The sequence below is a fragment of the Tachysurus fulvidraco genome, chromosome 10 (assembly GCF_022655615.1).
Source record: "Tachysurus fulvidraco isolate hzauxx_2018 chromosome 10, HZAU_PFXX_2.0, whole genome shotgun sequence".
Taxonomy (NCBI): domain Eukaryota; kingdom Metazoa; phylum Chordata; class Actinopteri; order Siluriformes; family Bagridae; genus Tachysurus; species Tachysurus fulvidraco.
This window is the reverse complement of record NC_062527.1, coordinates 6289907-6309962: the sequence shown is the minus strand read 5'-3', so window position 1 is coordinate 6309962 and position 20056 is coordinate 6289907. Positions and strand designations below refer to the sequence as shown.

Below are 20056 nucleotides of genomic sequence, written 5' to 3'. Positions count from 1 at the left end.
TTACGTCCTCATATCCTCTAGAGTCTAGACCAATAACCAGACATAAGAGTGTAGAGGGAGAATAGAAGTTGGGAGAGGACACATCCCTGAGGAGCGCCAGTGCTTATTCTCTGAATGCTGGAGGTAACACCTCCGGTCTCACCTGTTGTTTCCTGGTGGTCAGGAAGCTGGTGACCCCTTCCATCTGTCAGTGGCTCACCAGCTTCCTGACCGGCAGCAAACAGTGAGACTTAGGAGTTTGGATTGGAGAATATCTTGAATTATAGTATTAAAAGCCGAAGTCGACAAAGAGAATCAGGGCGTATGTCCCAAGTGTTGACTGCGTCCTCCACTGACCTGTGTCATTAGGCAAACTTTAGGGGATCTAGCATGGGATCTAGCATCTGTTCTGTTACAGTCTTTAGGTAGGCCAAAACCAGCTGTTCATGACAACAGATGTCAGAGCGACAGGTCTGTAGTCATTCAGTCCAGTAATGGAGGGTTTCTTGGGGATAGTTTAAGGCAGGAGGTTGTCAGTCAGTCAGCACATGCTTTGAGACAAGAGGGGGAGCCGATTCACATCCTCTTGACAAATCGTGAGTGCAACTTGAGTACTGGGAGGAGTAGAGGTTTACATTTACATTTACGGCATTTAGCAGAGTGCTGGGAGGAGTAGAGGTTTACATTTACGGCATTTAGCAGAGTGACTTACAACTGAGGGTTAAGGGCCCAGCAGTGGCAGCTTGGTGGACCTGGGGTTAAAAAGGGAGTTTTCCTCCTCAAAGTCACCTGAGTCACCTCAGACTTGCTCACTGTGGATAAATACAAACACATTTAAATATATCTGATATTAATCTTGTATTTTGTATTATATTAAGCTTTATAAATATATGCTATACAAATAAATTTCAATTGAATTGAATTTAAGTTTAGGCCAAAACACGGAAGCGTTTCTGCCGCGTGACGGCGCTCAAGAGTCGGCAGTTTGTTCACTCAGTTCTCAGTGTCCTGGAGAAGACGTGACCGGATCTCACCGTCTCTAGTAATCCCTCCGCCAGCTAAAGTAGTTCTCCCTATTTAATAACGTTTATATAATTTCACGTCAATAATTACAGGTTTTTAACAGTCCTCATTCCCTGTCTTAATAAATACGATATAAAACATAATAGTTTTTAACATAAATAGCAACGCCTATCTTTCAAAACATGAATCCCACCGGACCGGAAAACCGCTCGTTTTGTATGCCTGTCGCGATATGATGACGTAAACCGTCTGGTTATTTGTATTGTTTTGGCTATTGCAATTTCCCTTCTACAGAATATATCCTGCATCATTCGTTTAAGATCAAATTAAAGGTTAGTATGAACTTTTATATTGACTCGAAGTTGCTCCGTGTTGCCTTGTGCGTTCGCAAACACCAAATTATTAATATTTTACCGACAATTCTGTGTGTTTAGCTAGGTGTTTGGCTAACAACTTTACCGGTTCAATCCCAATTCGCTCACTAGTGTACTACATAGGGCGCATACGCTACTTGTTACATGCGTGTGTAGTTGGCGTTTATAGGTGATTATCGGGGCGTTTGGGACACCGTCAGGGAAACAAACCGAATGTGCTTTGTGTTGATGTTAATGTCAGTGTTTTGTTTTATGGGATTTTTAAACCGTAAACTATTACAAGCACTGAAAGATTACACCTTGTACACTTGTTTGGTAGGAGCTAAACAAATCTAATTATTGACTACGTGAGATTCACCAGTCCCTAGACACAATACCGTGATATATTCGTGGTTACAAATGATTCAAAGGTTAAAAAAAGTTCAGTTGTCCCAGAATGTTGTTGTTTTTATTGGACTGCCTTCAAACCTGTTATACAGACTCTGTACTCATCGTTCAAGACATGACTAGTGTTTAATTTCTACTTCTTTTAGTGGGTTAGAAATTTTTTTGTATGTTTAATGTAAACCAAGATTCCTTCACACCTTATTCACCCAACTTCTCCATTTAAAGCTACACTATAGGGTCAGGAGAAAGTGGACATCTGACTAAGGGACGTATACGTATATGTGTGTATGTATGTATATATATATATATTCATTTGAAAGTGTTGTTTGGGACAGTGGTATGTTTGGAAATGTTTAGCCTTTTATTGACTTCTCATACTTCACTGTAACCCCATGTAGAGGAACGCTTCACACTTATGAAATCATGCTTTGAAGCTTCTGTGATGTTCACCACACATTGTGTTTCCAGATGTTTACAGCGTAAAACAAAGTTGTGTTCAAATCTTATGACTTGATCCAAATTGTGGCAGAAAATACATCAACCAGAGCAAAGAGGAGACAGGATTGCTTATACGGTTGTGGTCAGAAAAGTCGTCGTCGTCATTTTCTTGCCTTTGGCTGTCTCTTGTATCTTTTAAAACAGATTCAAATGCCAGCCTTTTTCCTCTCTGATGCAAAAGCTGCATTTCTCAAATCTTGGTTGTATGACGGTGCAAATATGCAAATATTTGTAGGAAGCATAGGGTTAATCCGAGGTGTAGGAGTGTACCGTGTGAAACATCGTATTATGAAAAGCCCGGATTAATAGTTAAACCCAGGTAATGTATTAACAGTGTGCAGCGTGACACAAGACGATCCAGGATTGTGTTTACAAACACCCGTTACATTCTAAAGAGTATATTCACAATGTGGTCTTCTAGATCCAGCTTTGAGTCAGTATGCATTATTGTCTGATATAATTCATAATATTCGTGGCATTGTTTGTACTAATGTGTAATGAGGTGTGTGTTTTTTCAGCTCAATCCTCAGAGAGGTCCGAGGTCATGGAAGAGCAGAGTAACTCACCTGGAGCGAACACAGATAACGGCAGCCAAAGGAATGGAGAGGAGGTAATTTTTAACACTGTTCAAAATTTTAAATACAGTTTTCAATATAATCATGATCCTGTCCTATGAGGATAAAAAACACATAACATGTGCAGCTATAAAAGAAAGGGGCCATGGATAATTTCTCAAAGAAGAAAAATCTGCAAATCATAATACAAGCTCATTAATAAGGCATTCAGTCACATCGGGATTCTCTGCATCATTTCTCTCTGGTTCTGAGGGACAGGGAACCCTGTACGCTGCACCAGAACCATCCAGGTGATTCTCATGGTAGTCCAACCATTTAGCAGCGTGTGGTTTTTCAATCCCACAGGAGATGTTATGTTATGTTGTTCTGCAGCATTGTGTGTGTGTATATATGTGTTTTGTCTAATACTATTTCACCTTGTCCATCATGCACTGTAGAAGCCACGCAGGACCAGCTGGACAAAAGGGAGGAAGAGGAAGAAGCCGATGAAGGACAGTAACGCTCCCAAAGCCCCGTTAACAGGATATGTGCGGTTTATGAACGACCGTCGAGAGCAGCTGAGGGCCGAGAGACCAGACGTGCCCTTCCCAGAAATCACTAGGATGCTCGGAAACGAGTGGAGCAAGCTGCCTCCTGAGGAGAAACAGGTCAGGAACAGAACACAAATTTACAAAAAGTTCCATTTCTGTTTCCCCATAAACACTTTCACCTGATTTTAAAGACACACTCTGTCCTGTAACACATCCTGAAATGCTTCAAAGGGAATCTAGTATGTCACAAAATTGCTTTGTACAGAGAAACTTCTTTTTTTTTTTTTTTGTCTCTCACTCTGTCTCTGTAGCGCTATTTGGATGAGGCAGAGAAAGATAAGGAGCGCTACATGAGGGAGCTGGAGAAGTATCAGCAGACAGAAGCCTATAAGCATTTCAAAAGGAAGGTGCAGGAAAAACAGAAGGGGAAAAGACTCCGAGGAGGTACGCGAAAAGCCTTGTTCTTTTTCTTCTGTGTCTAGTCACGTCATGGTGTGGTTTTGGTGAGCAGAGGAGCAAAAGAAGAAATAAATAAGATGTTTAGGGGGAAAAGACATCTGGCTACATTGAGTTTATGCATTACACAGTAAGTGTACGCGGAACAGCATATTACCGTCGTTACTGTCACTGATTTCCAGAAAAACATCTAGTTGACTAAACGGTGTCTGTTTAGGCCACGTCTCTTCTCACACACTTTAAAATCTTATCAGTTCAAGGTCGAAGAAAGGAATTAGTCTACAGGAAACATTAATGAACCGCTCACTCCTGCCATTTCTTACGTTCTTTTTTCTGTGTAACAGACGTAGGCCGACAGGCTGCCCGGGAAGCTCTTCACGAGGTAAGACGAGCTCCAGCTGAACATCCACTTTGTCAGAGCTCATAGATATATACACTAGATGTCGCCTTGTATAGGGCAGTACATTGGAACAAATGCGTCAATTGATCCGCCTTCTTGGTACAGGGGACCCCCCGATCCTCTTAATGTATCAGCGTCAGTGTAGGCAAAGAACTAAAATCACCATAAATCGTCATGAATTTCCATTTTTGGTTCGTTCCAACGGTCAGACATGTATTTATCATTAAGTCCAGAGAAAATTTAAGGCTTTGATATTTATTAAATATGATACACAAAGCAATTTGCAGGTGGAAGCAAATCACAAATTTGAGAGGAACATAATGTGAAAGTTAGATAGTCGAGGTGCCAAAGACCGTTCGATCTTCTATTTATTCTTTTCCCGCAATACTTTTGCAACATTAAATAAGTATGTACTAAAGACATATAAACCAAAAAAAAAAAAAACAACAAAGTTTGCCTTTGAGGCTGAACTGGTGTGTTACACTGCCAAGCTAACTGGTGACATCCTTCCAGGACTGTCAGCTGAGTTACCCATTTAAAAAAAAAAAAAAAGTGTTTAGTGTCCCTGCAACTTGTCCACGACTGACGTCTCTGTTTATCGCTTGGGAATCTACAAACAGATTCAGATTCTGATTATTTTATTTAATGCCATGTCAGCAATCAACATAAACAGCAAGTCATATTATAAATTTTTTTAAATTAACATAAGGTAAAAAAAAAAAATCAAGTTCATGTTTTCTTTATTATGTCTTCCACATGTACAGCACACACAGAGAATTGACATTGCGTTACTACCGGCTATTATCTCAATTCTGCTTATTTATTCTGAATTCAAAGCACTTCACTGTAATCCCTTACACACCGATGCGCCGTCCCAGATGCTGTGTTGGGGAAACAGGAGGCTGTGTGTCACATGACCACATGACCACAGGACAGTGTCAGCTCGAGACCTCAGAGTCATTCCTTCTTAATTCAGCAATCTTAGTTTATGGATTTATTTTGACTTGCTTTATGTAATTCCTTATTTAATATTCCTTTCATTTACGCAGTTAATATAAAAGGACTAGGTTTCAAACAGTATACATTAAACTGGTGTGTGGGCTTGAACCACGGAAGCTATTTAAACCTAATTCATTCACAGCCTGATCATTTCTGTCAGTATCGTAATGCATGAAAATGATTGGGAGAATATTTACAAGGTTATTAATATAAGGTCCCCCCCCCCCCCCTCCAGAATGATGGAGGTCTGAAGGATCGCTCAGTGTTTGATATTCCCATCTTCACTGAAGAGTTTCTTAACCACAGTAAAGGTGAGTAATTGAGTTTTTCATCTTTATCCTTTCACTGATTTGTTTTTCGGTACCATTGTTTTTATTAAAATATTTTATTTTTTGGTTTAGTTTCCAAGAAAATGGATGGTTCTGATTATGGTTAAGCATGAAGCACCTTGCACACGGTGCTACTTGAAGCAGTAGTCCGTGTGCACACATGCACATTTCTGTCCAAACTCTAAACTCTTTTGTGCAGCACGCGAGGCGGAGCTGAGGCAGTTGCGCAAGACCAACATGGAGTACGAGGAGCGTAACGCAGCTCTGCAGAAACACGTGGAGAGCATGCGCAGCGCCGTGGATCGTCTGGAGGGAGACGTGTTGCAGGAGCGCACACGCAACAGCCTGCTACAACAGCACCTCGACCAGCTGCGCTCAGCGCTCACAAACAGCTTCTCCAACATGCCACTGCCTGGTTAGATACACACACACACACACTCAGTATTACAGCATTTACATTTGTTTAAATATTTACACAGTAAATGAAAAATGTTTATTGATGCACAACAGGAAGCTCGGACACAGGTCCAGGACAAATGTTCACCTATTGTACCTATCCAGAATTTTTTACTGAAAGATACAAAAGAGCTTTAATTTCTTCACATCAAAAGCCTTTACTATAACAGGGTTAGAGCAGTGTTTAATCAGATCTGTTGTCTGAACTCACTGCTCTCTAGTGCCCTCGTGTGTCTGCCTGCGCAGTAAGCGGTGCACTGGGCGCATGTGCGTCTGTCCGCGCGTGTGCGTGTGTCTGCCTGCGCGTGTGAGTGCGTGTGTGTCCGCCTGCGCTTGTGAGTGCATCTCTGCGCATCTCTCTGTGCTTCTCTCTGTCTCTCTGCGCATCTCTCTATGCATTACTTTGCATGTTACTGTGCATCTTTTAGTGTGTCTTTCGGTGCGTCTCTGTGCGTGTCTCGGTGCTTGTGTCAGTGTGTCTCTGCGCATCTCTCTACACTTGTCTTTGTGCATGCCTGCGCGTGTGCGTGCGTCTGGCTGCGCGTGTGCGTGCGTCTGGCTGCGCGTGTGCGTGCGTCTGGCTGCGCGTGTGCGTGCGTCTGGCTGCGCGTGTGCGTGCGTCTGGCTGCGCGTGTGCGTGCGTCTGGCTGCGCGTGTGCGTGCGTCTGGCTGCGCGTGTGCGTGCGTCTGGCTGCGCGTGTCATATGACGTGACGCGCAGCCTCCTGTTTCTGCGCATCTGCCTGTCTCTCTGCTTATCTCTTCATGTCACTGCGTCACATAGTGTATCTCTTGATGCTTGTTTCAGTGTGTCTCTGTGTGTGATGTGCAGAGAGATGCACGGTGTCTCTCTCTACGAGTTACTTTGCATGTCACTGTGCATCTTTTAGTGTGTTTTTCGGTGCTTGTGTCAGTGTGTTTCTGTGCGTGTCTCGGTGCTTGTGTCAGTGTGTCTCTGTGCATGTCTCGCTGCGTATCTCGCTGCTTGTGTTGGTGTGTCTCTGCGCGTCTCTCGCTGCTTGTCTTTGTGCATTTCATGGTGCGTCTCTCGGTGCTTTAGTCAGTGTCACTGCACATCTGCGTGTCTCTCGGTGCTCGTGTCAGCGTCACTGCACATCTGCGTGTCTCTCGGTGCTCGTGTCAGCGTCACTGCACATCTGCGTGTCTCTCGGTGCTCGTGTCAGCGTCACTGCACATCTGCATGTCTCTTGGTGCTTGTGTCAGCGTCACTGCACATCTGAGCGTCTCTCTGTGCTTGTATCAGCGTCACTGCACATCTGAGCGTCTCTCTGTGCTTGTGTCAGCGTCACTGCATATCTGAGCGTCTCTTTGTGCTTGTGTCAGCGTCACTGCATATCTGAGCGTCTCTCTGTGCTTGTGTCAGCGTCACTGCATATCTGAGCGTCTCTCTGTGCTTGTGTCAGCGTCACTGCATATCTGAGCTTCTCTCTGTGCTTGTGTCAGCGTCACTGCATATCTGAGCGTCTCTCTGTGCTTGTGTCAGCGTCACTGCATATCTGAGCGTCTCTCTGTGCTTGTGTCAGCGTCACTGCATATCTGAGCGTCTCTCTGTGCTTGTGTCAGCGTCACTGCACATCTGAGCGTCTCTCTGTGCTTGTATCAGCGTCACTGCATATCTGAGCGTCTCTCTGTGCTTGTGTCAGCGTCACTTCAGATCTGAGCGTCTCTCTGTGCTTGTGTCAGCGTCACTGCACATCTGAGCGTCTCTCTGTGCTTGTATCAGCGTCACTGCACATCTGAGCGTCTCTCTGTGCTTGTGTCAGCGTCACTGCACATCTGAGCGTCTCTCTGTGCTTGTGTCAGCGTCACTTCAGATCTGAGCGTCTCTCTGTGCTTGTGTCAGCGTCACTGCACATCTGAGCGTCTCTCGGTGCTTGTGTCAGCGTCATTGCAGATCTGAGCGTCTCTCTGTGCTTGTGTCAGCGTCACTTCAGATCTGAGCGTCTCTCGGTGCGTCTCGGTGCTTGTGTCAGCGTCACTGCACATCTGCGTCTCTTGGTGCGTCTCTCGGTGCTTGTGTCAGCGTCACTGCATATCTGAGCGTCTCTCGGTGCTTGTGTCAGCATCACTGCACATCTGAGCGTCTCTCTGTGCTTGTATCAGCGTCACTGCACATCTGAGCGTCTCTCGGTGCTTGTGTCAGCGTCACTGCACATCTGAGCGTCTCTCTGTGCTTGTATCAGCGTCACTGCACATCTGAGCGTCTCTCTGTGCTTGTATCAGCGTCACTGCACATCTGAGCGTCTCTCTGTGCTTGTGTCAGCGTCACTGCATATCTGAGCGTCTCTCTGTGCTTGTATCAGCGTCACTGCACATCTGAGCGTCTCTCTGTGCTTGTGTCAGCGTCACTGCATATCTGTGCGTCTCGGTGCTTGTGTCAGCGTCACTGCACATCTGCGTCTCTTGGTGCGTCTCTCGGTGCTTGTGTCAGCGTCACTGCATATCTGAGCGTCTCTCGGTGCTTGTGTCAGCGTCACTGCATATCTGAGCGTGTCTCTGTGCTTGTGTCAGCGTCACTTCAGATCTGAGCGTCTCTCTGTGCTTGTGTCAGCGTCACTGCACATCTGAGCGTCTCTCTGTGCTTGTGTCAGCGTCATTGCAGATCTGAGCGTCTCTCTGTGCTTGTGTCAGCGTCACTTCAGATCTGAGCGTCTCTCGGTGCGTCTCGGTGCTTGTGTCAGCGTCACTGCACATCTGCGTCTCTTGGTGCGTCTCTCGGTGCTTGTGTCAGCGTCACTGCATATCTGAGCGTCTCTCTGTGCTTGTATCAGCGTCACTGCACATCTGAGCGTCTCTCTGTGCTTGTGTCAGCGTCACTGCACATCTGAGCGTCTCTCTGTGCTTGTATCAGCGTCACTGCACATCTGAGCGTCTCTCGGTGCTTGTGTCAGCGTCACTGCACATCTGAGCGTCTCTCTGTGCTTGTGTCAGCGTCACTGCATATCTGAGCGTCTCTCTGTGCTTGTATCAGCGTCACTGCACATCTGAGCGTCTCTCTGTGCTTGTGTCAGCGTCACTTCAGATCTGAGCGTCTCTCGGTGCGTCTCGGTGCTTGTGTCAGCGTCACTGCACATCTGCGTCTCTTGGTGCGTCTCTCGGTGCTTGTGTCAGCGTCACTGCATATCTGAGCGTCTCTCTGTGCTTGTATCAGCGTCACTGCACATCTGAGCGTCTCTCTGTGCTTGTGTCAGCGTCACTGCACATCTGAGCGTCTCTCTGTGCTTGTATCAGCGTCACTGCACATCTGAGCGTCTCTCTGTGCTTGTGTCAGCGTCACTGCACATCTGAGCGTCTCTCTGTGCTTGTGTCAGCGTCACTGCACATCTGAGCGTCTCTCTGTGCTTGTATCAGCGTCACTGCACATCTGAGCGTCTCTCTGTGCTTGTGTCAGCGTCACTGCACATCTGAGCGTCTCTCTGTGCTTGTGTCAGCGTCACTGCATATCTGAGCGTCTCTCTGTGCTTGTATCAGCGTCACTGCACATCTGAGCGTCTCTCTGTGCTTGTGTCAGCGTCACTGCATATCTGTGCGTCTCGGTGCTTGTGTCAGCGTCACTGCACATCTGCGTCTCTTGGTGCGTCTCTCGGTGCTTGTGTCAGCGTCACTGCATATCTGAGCGTCTCTCGGTGCTTGTGTCAGCGTCACTGCATATCTGAGCGTGTCTCTGTGCTTGTGTCAGCGTCACTTCAGATCTGAGCGTCTCTCTGTGCTTGTATCAGCGTCACTGCATATCTGAGCGTCTCTCTGTGCTTGTGTCAGCGTCACTGCACATCTGAGCGTCTCTCTGTGCTTGTGTCAGCGTCACTGCACATCTGAGCGTCTCTCTGTGCTTGTGTCAGCGTCACTGCACATCTGAGCGTCTCTCTGTGCTTGTGTCAGCGTCACTTCAGATCTGAGCGTCTCTCGGTGCGTCTCGGTGCTTGTGTCAGCGTCACTGCACATCTGCGTCTCTTGGTGCGTCTCTCGGTGCTTGTGTCAGCGTCACTGCATATCTGAGCGTCTCTCTGTGCTTGTGTCAGCGTCACTGCAGATCTGAGCGTCTCTCTGTGCTTGTGTCAGCGTCACTGCACATCTGAGCGTCTCTCTGTGCTTGTGTCAGTGTGTCTCTGCGCATGTCTCGCTGCGTATCTCGCTGCTTGTGTTGGTGTGTCTCTGCGCGTCTCTCGCTGCTTGTCTTTGTGCATTTCATGGTGCGTCTCTCGGTGCTTCAGTCAGTGTCACTGCACATCTGCGTGTCTCTCGGTGCTCCTGTCAGCATCACTGCACATCTGCATGTCTCTTGGTGCTTGTGTCAGCATCACTGCACATCTACATGTCTCTTGGTGCTTGTGTCAGCATCACTGCACATCTGCATGTCTCTCTGTGCTTGTGTCAGCGTCACTGCACATCTGAGCGTCTCTCAGTGCTTGTGTCCGCGTCACTGCACATCTGAGCGTCTCTCTGTGCTTGTATCAGCGTCACTTCAGATCTGAGCGTCTCTCGGTGCGTCTCTCGGTGCGTCTCTCGGTGCTTGTGTCAGCGTCACTGCACATCCGCGTCTCTTGGTGCGTCTCTCGGTGCTTGTGTCAGTGTGTCACTGCACTTCTGCGTGTCTTGGTGCGTCTCTCGGTGCTTGTGTCAGCATGTCACTGTGCGAGTCACTGCGTGAGTCAGTGTGCTGTGTTCTTGCAGGCAGCGGAGAGACAGCCAGCCTGGACTCCATCGACTCCTACATGAAGAAGCTCCACAGTATTGTGATGTCCAGCCCCCAGGAGCACGAGCACCTCATTAGCTTGGTGCGGGACGTGGTTAACTGCCTCGACAGGTAACGACTTTACCCTGTTTACGACATTTAACACTACACTCAAGCTTTTTTCAGAGCTGCATAACAAAAATGACCTGACAGGGCAATGTTTATAATCAGCTTTAGAATAATTGGCACCCTCTGTTGCCACAGGGGGCTATGAAATGATCTCTGATCTCACATTACATACATGGCCACTTTATTAGGAAGACTGCGAAAACAGCCTCATGTCTGCATGACCAGGAAACAGCTCTGAAGCTTTCACATCCTGGTTGCATCCTTTTGTTAACATCTATTCAGGTCTAGTGACTGGGGAGACCACTGAACTACACGTGTGCATAGAATGGAGAACATACACTGACTCACTACATATATCTATACATGTATTATTATTATGCCCAGAGTTATGCAGTGTTATGGTGCTGCACGTGCCTTGTGGAGGTTACAATGCCATCGTCGGAAGCTAGACACACACATGCGGGTTACTTTACCTCCTGTATGAGTGCGGACCCACACATGAGTTCACGGGAATCGCAGCACAGCTCCAGAATCTGTGTCCAGAGTACAAAGTCTAAATCCTTTGTCATTTTAAGGTTCCTATGTTTACTGGCTATAAATTAAGTACCAAATGAAATGTTCTCAAATACTTTCCCTCGATGTGAATTTCTGAGTTGCTTCAAGTTCAATTGTCTTTAAAAAAAAACCTTTTAACTGTCGCCCAGCACTTCCTCTTTCAGTGGAGAATAGATTGGAGGTGCAGGTGCCATGTTCTCTTAGCCAGTCAACCCCACGAGGAGGATTACAGAACACACAGATGAAATGAGACACAAGTGTGTTGACCTAAAAAAAAAAAGTGTGTGTGTGTTTAGCTCGTACACGTCATGAGGAGGGCGGTTAAAGTGGCAAAATGAGCCATTTAGTTTGATTTTGTAGCCTATAATTAGAAATGTGTTTTATAAACCCTGATATTTAAAAGGCCAATTTGCATCACAGAAGCGAGAAGGAGAGCATTTTCATCCTTTTTAGCCATTAGTGTATTAGCAGTTTGGCCTTGTAATGAAATGCGTCTAAAGCAATGGATTAGTCTGAAGTTTTATAGCTTTGTGCTTACAGTGTGGTAATTGTGCTCTCTCTCTCTCTCTGTCTCTTTCACTGTGTCTCTCTCTCTCTGTCTCTCACTCTCTCTCTGTCTCTTTCACTGTGTCTCTCTCTCTCTGTCTCTTTCACTGTGTCTCTCTCTCTCTCTCTGTCTCTTTCACTGTGTCTCTCTGTCTCTCACTCTCTGTCTATCTCTGTTTCTCTCTCTCTGTTTCTCTCTCTCTCTCACTGTGTCTCTCTCTGTCTCTCACTCTCTGTCTATCTGTGTGTCTCTCTCACTCTGTCTATCTCTGTGTGTCTCTCTTTCTCTGTCTATCTCTCTGTCTCTGTCACTCTCTATCTCTTTGTCTCTTTCTCTGTGTGTCTTTCTCACTCTGTCTATCTGTGTGTGTGCCTATCTCTGTCTCTCTCTGTCTCTCTCTCTTGCTGTCTCTCTCTGTCTCTCTCTCTTGCTGTCTCTCTCTGTCACTCTCTCTCTCTGTCTCTTTCTCTGTGTGTCTTTCTTACTCTCTGTCTATCTCTGTGTGTGTGTCTCTCTCTCTGACTATCTCTGTCTCTCTCCGTCACTCTCTCTCTGTCTCTTTCTCTGTGTCTTTCTCACTCTCTGTCTATCTGTCTCCTCTGTCACTCTCTCTCTCACTCTCTCGCTCTCTCTCGCTGTCTGTCTCTTTCTGTGTGTGTGTCTCTCTCTCTGTCACTCTCTCTCTCTGTCTCTTTCTCTGTGTGTCTTTCTCACTCTCTGTCTATCTGGGTGTCTCTCTCTGTCTATCTCTGTCTCTCTCTCTCTCTTTCTGTCTCACTCTGTCTGTGTGTCTCTCTCTCTGTCTCTCTATCTCTGTGTGTCTCTCTCTGTCTCTCTCTATCTATGTGTGTCTCTCGCTCCCCCCCCCCCTCTCTCAGGTAATTGAGGAGTCCTGACAGCTGTGTTGCCAAATCCCTGAACACCACTCGATTCACGACTCCTGTCCCAATCCTTTTTTTAAAGACTTTCATTACTACACACGATGTGATGTGATATATGATAATTATTTATTTTTAGTGCCATTTTTTAATCCGTTTTTCCTACTTAATGTGGTCATCAATTGTTATTTATGGAATTTTTTTACTAGAGCGAAAGTGGAAGGACAATGTCTCAACCATGAACTACAGCCCATGTCTTTGTTTGTTTGTTTCTGATTTCAAAGAAAATTAGCTTTTTTTTTTTTAGATGTTATTTCGTTAAATCGAAGAAAAAAAAAAAGAAATGGTATTTTGTAATCTGATTTAAACTGTAGTTAGTTTGTTTGTCATTTGCCTTTGCCATTTGTGCCAGCATTCTATCAAAGTGTATAAGAGCTCAAATGCTCCATTGACCAATAAATTTCATTTGCAATAAGAACTTCTTTATCTGATACTTTCATAAAGACGGACAGTTGTCCTCACACTCTTCCTCCCCCTCCTCTTCCTCCTCCTTCTTTGCAGCTGTTTGCTTTTGAATCTCGTGCTTGATATGCAGCACACACTGCAGAGTCTGATGAAGAAGAAGAGAAAACAGTTCTCAGCTCTTTGACCCAGGCTTTTCAATCAGATTTTATGCAGATTTGCTGTTTTTTTGTTTGTTTTATTTTTAGCTGCAATGAATTTTAATAACCGATTGTATCGAGTCAGTGGGATCATGCAAGACCAGCGATCAATGCAGTCAACATGTGGGTTTACATTTCTTTAAAGGTAAGCTCTATAGATGGAGAAAAATGTCATGTTAAGCCTCTTGGAAAAACAGACATACAATATCTTAAGTGTCTACTTTCCTTTGAGCTTTATTTACATTTACAGCATTTAGCAGACACCCTTATCCAGTGTGACTTACAACTGAGGGTTAAGGGCCTTGCTCAGGGGCCCAGCAGTGGCCGCTTGGTGGACCTGGGGTTTGAACCCATGACCTTCTGATCAGTAGCCCAACACTTTAACCACTGAGCTACCACATTCACCCGTTATATTAACCACCACTGTGGAGTGAGACAGGACAAAGACATCCAATCATCGACATGGACACAACCAACCCAGACCGAACTCTGCTTTTAGACCTCTGGGGAAAAGAGTAAATATTTTAAGGTGTGTTTTGTGCACTTGATGCAGTGTTTATGGTGCTACATAACACACTCACCATGATCATTTAGCTACCGTCAGTAACTTTTATCGTGGTATCGGTGTCTGATTATATTCTGATAGAATCGCATACAATCAAAAGTAACATCAAGAACCAAATCAATAAAAAGGAAGTGTATTTCTGATCCTCTTTGAACTGCGATGAGAGCTGAAGGTGGATATATATGTGTTTGGTTGATGATCAGTGTGTTTGATGGACATATCTCACACACACATACACACACACACATCTACCAGGTTATACAGATGTTCAGGATGAAACTATGACCTTAATTGATTCTATCTGTAATTTTCCACTGTAGTATACTAAATACTAAGAACAGCAACACAGCAGGTTTCTCTGTCATAATGCCCATTTCCTGTCCAGAGACAGGACGTCCTATTAGGACTGGTATGGATGTGGTAATAATCCCATTCACAGGTGGCTGAAATGACCAGATATCCTCCTGTTGTTGAGCTCACTTCATCCTGATGCCTGTATTCAATTCGACTCGTTTGAGTTTCAGACAAAACAACTTGGAGCTTTGATAAATTCAGTTTGTCTGGTGTGTTTTTACTGAAAATAAACCCGCTGTAAATCAACATTCCTAACATTCCCAGTGTTCCCGGCATTCCTAAGCCCGGGTACTGAATCCTTTAGATAAAGATATTATGCCGTTACTGAAGCTGAATTATTTTATCAAATTCATCAAGCTTTTTAATTGTCATTATATAAGTTATTCTTACTGAGTTATTGAGGTTTTGTCAAAACTGTTCAATTCACATCTACAGTGGTGTTCGGCTGGAAATTGACATATCTGGCATTTGTAATGAGTCTAAACAAACAAATGATGTTTTGCCTGTGAGTCTGATCTAAAATGATTCAGGACTCTGTTTGCTTTCATTGTGAGACGTGTGTTTGTCCCTCTGTTTATAAACTTACACTAAATTTTAGCTTTGAAGATCATATGAGCATCTCAGAAAGCAGAAACGGGGAGAAAAATCAAACCATTTTTGTGTTATTGGAATTTTCTAGGAATAGATAACTCCTAGTATTCTAGAGAAAAACAGAAATACTGACAAACCTCTATGAATTCCTGAAGTCCTGAGTGTCTACTTTCATAAGCATTCATAGCTTCTTTCCCTTGGCTGTTTCTGCACTGAACAGCTGAACTACTATGGTGTTAACAATCACCACTGTACTGTCACTTTTCTTCTGTGTTTTGCACTATTTTGTACCACTTTATAATCATGCATCTTTGCACCACCCAAAAACTATCATTACACTTCTGTGTCTCCATCCATATTTATTCTGTCTAGTCTGTGTGTGTGTGTGTGTGTGTGTGTGTGTGTGTGTGTATGTATGTATGTATATATATATACACACACACACACACACACACACACACACACAGTACAGACCAAAAGTTTGGACACACCTCATTCAAAGAGTTTTCTTTATTTTCATGACTATGAATATTGTAGATTCACACTGAAGGCATCAAAACTATGAATTAACACATGTGCAAACAAAAAAGTGTGAAACAACTGAAAATATGTCATATTCTAGGCTCTTCAAAGTAGCCACCTTTTGCTTTGATTACTGCTTTGCACACTCTTGGCATTCTCTTGATGAGCTTCAAGAGGTCGTCACCTGAAATGGTCTTCCAACAGTCTTTAAGGGGTTCCCAGAGATGCTTAGCACTTGTCGGCCCCTTTGCCTTCACTCTGCGGTCCAGCTCACCCCAAACCATCTCGATTGGGTTCAGGTCCGGTGACTGTGGAGGCCAGGTCATCTGGTGCAGCACCCCATCACTCTCCTTCATGGTCAAATAGCCCTTACACAGCCTGGAGGTGTGTTTGGGGTCATTGTACTGTTGAAAAGGTGGTGTGTCCAAACTTTTGGAAGGTGTGTCCAAACTTTTGGTGTGTACTGTATAATATATATATACACATATACATATATATACACACACACACACACACACACACACACACACATATATATATATATATATATATATATATATATATATATATATATATATATATATATATGTGTGTGTGTGTGTGTGTGTGTGTGTGTGTGTGTGTGTGTGTGTGTGTATTCATAATGACAATCCTTAGCTATATGTCATACCACTTCATACTGTATCATACTTAGAAAAACCACACTATATATACCCTTATTCAGTTATATGTACATATTACTACACCTTCTGTATAACCTCATACTCCTATTTCTTACACTGCCACTTGTAAATAAACCATCTATGCACTTCTGGTTAAATGCTTTCATTGGCTCTGTACATGTACCTTGCACAATGACAGTAAAGTTGAACCTAATCTAATCTAATAAGACCTTCATATTAACACCACTGTGGAGTGAGCCGTGACAAAGACATTCAATCATCAACATGGACACAACTCCATTTTTAGCCCCCTGGGAAAAGGAGTTAATCACTATAAGAGCTTGACAATAAAGATAACATCAACTTTAACTTAACGAACATTTTACAGAACTCCTGGATGTGTTGGATGTTCCAGGATTTCACTTTAAGGACCGTGGTTTTACTCCGATGTGATCCTGCTACCAAAACAAGAAAAAAATAGTGTCAAAGGAAAGATTTTATTTGATTGGGCTAAAGATTATTCATTACAAGCATCGTAGAGATATAAAGTCTACACACACTGTTAAATCGTAGAGATATAAAGTCTACACACCCTGTTAAATCTGTGGGTTTTGTAAAAGAAGTAAAATTAAGATTAAGATAAATCATGTCAGATCTTTTTTCAAACTTTCATTTGAAATTATGTGAAAGAATGTAAATAAAGTAAAAAACAATCAGAAGTTTTTAACCTGGTTGTAATAATGTGCACAATCCTAAACTAATACATTTTTGAAGCAACTTTGGATATTATCACACCGCTTAGTCTTCTCTGGGAAAAATCTATCAGTACGGAAAGTCTTCATCAGGCGATATTTTTCCTGCTCTTTCTTACAATGACTCATTGATCATTTGTTGTCCATTCCTCAGCTTTTTAATCCATGTTCTCAGTCAGTGTCGTGCCGAAAGTCTTCAGCTTACTAGCAGTTGCCTGGTCTCTGGTCTCTGCATACTATCCAAAAAGTTGTGATGGACTGAATGGACTGGAGCTCCATTCATGGTGTATTCCTTCCTCGGACCCGGTGTTCTCGGGATTTATTGTAGACCTGATGAAGATACAGAAAGTTCAAGCTTACTGAATTTAATGACATGAATGAATGAGTAACCTTTGTCATGCTGTGATTTTGGGAAAAACCTTCATGGTGTCTGGACTAACAAATCCATTTTAAAAGATATGATTCTAGTAAAAATGTCTGATTTGTACAAGATTTTTCTCTCATTGTTCCTTTTCCATATGCCATTTTTGGCTTGTGTATATGACGTTCTGTCTAAGTAAGTGAGACTGCACCCTCTAGGTGTTTTCTGAGATTGAAATGAATGAGAAATAAAATAAATAGTAGTTTCCCTGTCTAAGGCTTACTGGGAAAGAGAGTGAGACTGAAAGAAAGTGCAGGGAGACGAAAGGGTTGGAGGGTGTGAGCATTTCCAGGGTCACGAAGCAAGACTGGAAATTCAGGTGGAGCAGTGGCATTGTGGGTGGATGGCAGGATGTGCCATGAGTCATGAGTCAGTGTTCATGTGCCCTACTGACCTCTCATCCTGAGTTTACACACTCACCCAAACACTCAATCACTAAGAATGGATGTGGCTACATCACCGTTCTGGTATTGTGCTCTGATTAATCAATTGACTTACAGATGTTAAGTTTAAACTGATGTTTGTGATGGAGTCATAATTTCTCAGCTTGTCTGGGAGCTTGCTAAGCTTACTAACCGGTCGTCTAAATATTTCCATTTCATCATTCAGACATTGCACTGGTGCAAAGAGATGATACACTTTAAACTTTTAAGTAGTTAAGGACATCCAGGAAAATTACGTTGGCAGGATAGATTTGTTTTAAGGTTTTGTTTTATGTTTTTAGATTTTTTGTAGATTTAGGCAAGATGAGTAAAAAACAAAATTAGTTAAAAATATTATTTGCTATTATTATTGATTTATAAATGCAGAACCACGACCTCTAGTGGTGAGATCCCAGTTGCTTCCACATTACAGGCCCAGGTCAGTGAATTCATGAAAAAGAGAGTGAGAACAACACAGAAATCTTTTGACCAGTTGGTGGATGTGTGGAATAAGAAGAACAGTAAAAACAGGAGTTGAGGAATATTTTAAAAATCTCTGAAACACATCCAAGCATCCTAATCGGTCCCAAATTTTATGATATTTCTCTGTAAAATATATCTTTTTATATAAGATTGTTAAAGCATGTTTCTTGATAATTTTACAAATTTCAAGCTTTCAGGCAATAATGTTTTTTATGCTATTGTCAGTTTATGTGGCTTTTTACTATCTATCTATCTATCTATCTATCTATCTATCTATCTATCTATCTATCTATCTATCTGTCTGTCTGTCTGTCTGTCTGTCTATTTTCTCTAAACATTTTTTTCTGCACAGGTCACATGGAACCTGGAGTCTATCGCAAGTGACTCAGGGAACAAGGCAGGAAACATACTGGACAGGGTGCAGAATCATTACAAAGCAAACACACACACACACACACATACACACACAGGCCATTTATAGATGTCTATCAGCCTACATTACATGTCTTTGGACTGAGGGAGGAAACCAGACAACCAAGAAGAAACCCGCAAAACATAGGGAGAACATGGAAAGCTTAAAATCATTTACCAAAAGAACATGTAAATACAGAGTCTTTAAAACATTCAGGATCTTCTAGCTGGAGGCTGGCTGGAGCCTGAACCAGGGCTTTAATCAAGATTAGTCCTTGATATGGTTCATTAAGAGTCCCCATCTATCATGGCATCTCAAGACGTCACGATTGGGTTGGCAGAGGAATTACCATCGCCCTTCCTAAGTCCATTTCCAGCATTGCACTCAGCTCCACCTGCAGCCACCCACCCTGTCAGCAGGGGCCCAGATGTCAATGCATATGGATTGCATCCAGATAGGGACATTAATCACAACCAACCCAGCAGATAAGAAGAACTAGAACACTTTACAGCTTTAAAAGATGGAGGACAAAGGAATGATAAAATACTAGTTGTTTAACAGAACAAAGAGAAAATCACAAAGACTTATAATAAAGTCACAACCAAGAAGTAAAGAAGAGATCTGATCATGAAAATATATAATTATAATGACAAGGATAGACGTTATGAACTGTGTTCATCAAAAATAAATTTCTCTAGTAAATAATTATCTATTTGTAAATGGAAAGGATATTTTGGTGTCACTGTTAGCTCCACGTTCCTTTTCCACCTAAGCTACACTACATGACCCAAAGTTTGTGCACAACTGACCAATTTGGAAATAAAGTGTGTTCTTTAAAAGAAATTGTGTGGTTCAGTGTAGTTCACCTGTTGATCCATCCATCCATCTATCTATCTATCTATCTATCTATCTATCTATCTATCTATCTATGGTTAGGGTTATGCTCAGTGTCAAAACACAAGGGCTCAAGAGCTGAACTTACTTTTTGATATAATTAAAATGTATTTATTATATATTTTATTGTATATCTTTTTAGCAACATTTCGAACATTTACAACATAAACAAAGAGAAAAGAAATAAAAAAAACATAAAAAAGGAGAAAAAATATGCATAAATATTATGATGATCATAAATCTCATGCCATGCTTTAGAAGGTGGTTTATCACTGACCCAGCTTAATGCTAAATATTAAATTAGGCTACTACAAATCACATTTAGAAGTCAGAAATAAATCCATTTTACAATTTGCTGTTTTTATATTTTTCATGCCTTTCCACAAAGTTGTGCTATTTTGTATGTACACCCAGGAGGCCATTCCGATTCCTTCAAAAACAAACAGATGTTTTATCCACACCACCATATAAACACCACCATATAAACACCACTTGAGGCAAAAAATGCG

At 43.0% G+C, this 20056-nt stretch overlaps 1 protein-coding gene across 5 annotated transcripts; it reads left to right on the top strand.

Annotated features, from left to right (window-relative positions):
- The first annotated feature begins 1175 nt into the window (after positions 1–1175).
- hmg20a (high mobility group 20A) lies at positions 1176–19496 on the top strand. Of its 5 annotated transcripts, none has more exons than XM_047819761.1 (9): positions 1176–1334; positions 2780–2871; positions 3274–3483; positions 3678–3810; positions 4167–4204; positions 5457–5532; positions 5750–5965; positions 10698–10830; positions 18594–19496. In XM_047819761.1, the coding sequence occupies exons 2-9, from the start codon at positions 2806–2808 to the stop codon at positions 18877–18879; spliced, it is 1158 nt and encodes a 385-aa protein (XP_047675717.1). In that variant the 5' UTR covers positions 1176–1334; positions 2780–2805; the 3' UTR covers positions 18880–19496. The 5 variants fall into 5 exon arrangements, with proteins under 5 accessions (XP_047675717.1, XP_047675720.1, XP_047675719.1 ...); XM_027163987.2 differs by lacking the exon at positions 18594–19496 and adding an exon at positions 12808–13285 and having other exon boundaries at positions 1177–1334; XM_047819762.1 differs by lacking the exon at positions 1176–1334 and adding an exon at positions 2565–2694.
- Positions 19497–20056: the final 560 nt, after the last annotated feature.

Coding starts and splice junctions, on each gene's coding strand:
- hmg20a (XM_047819761.1), top strand. CDS start 2,806: ATGGAAGAGCAGAGTAACTCACCTGGAGCGAACACAGATAACGGCAGC. Junction 4,205..5,456: donor CCCGGGAAGCTCTTCACGAG/GTAAGACGAGCT, acceptor CCCCCCCTCCAG/AATGATGGAGGTCTGAAGGA. Junction 5,966..10,697: donor CTCCAACATGCCACTGCCTG/GTTAGATACACA, acceptor GTGTTCTTGCAG/GCAGCGGAGAGACAGCCAGC.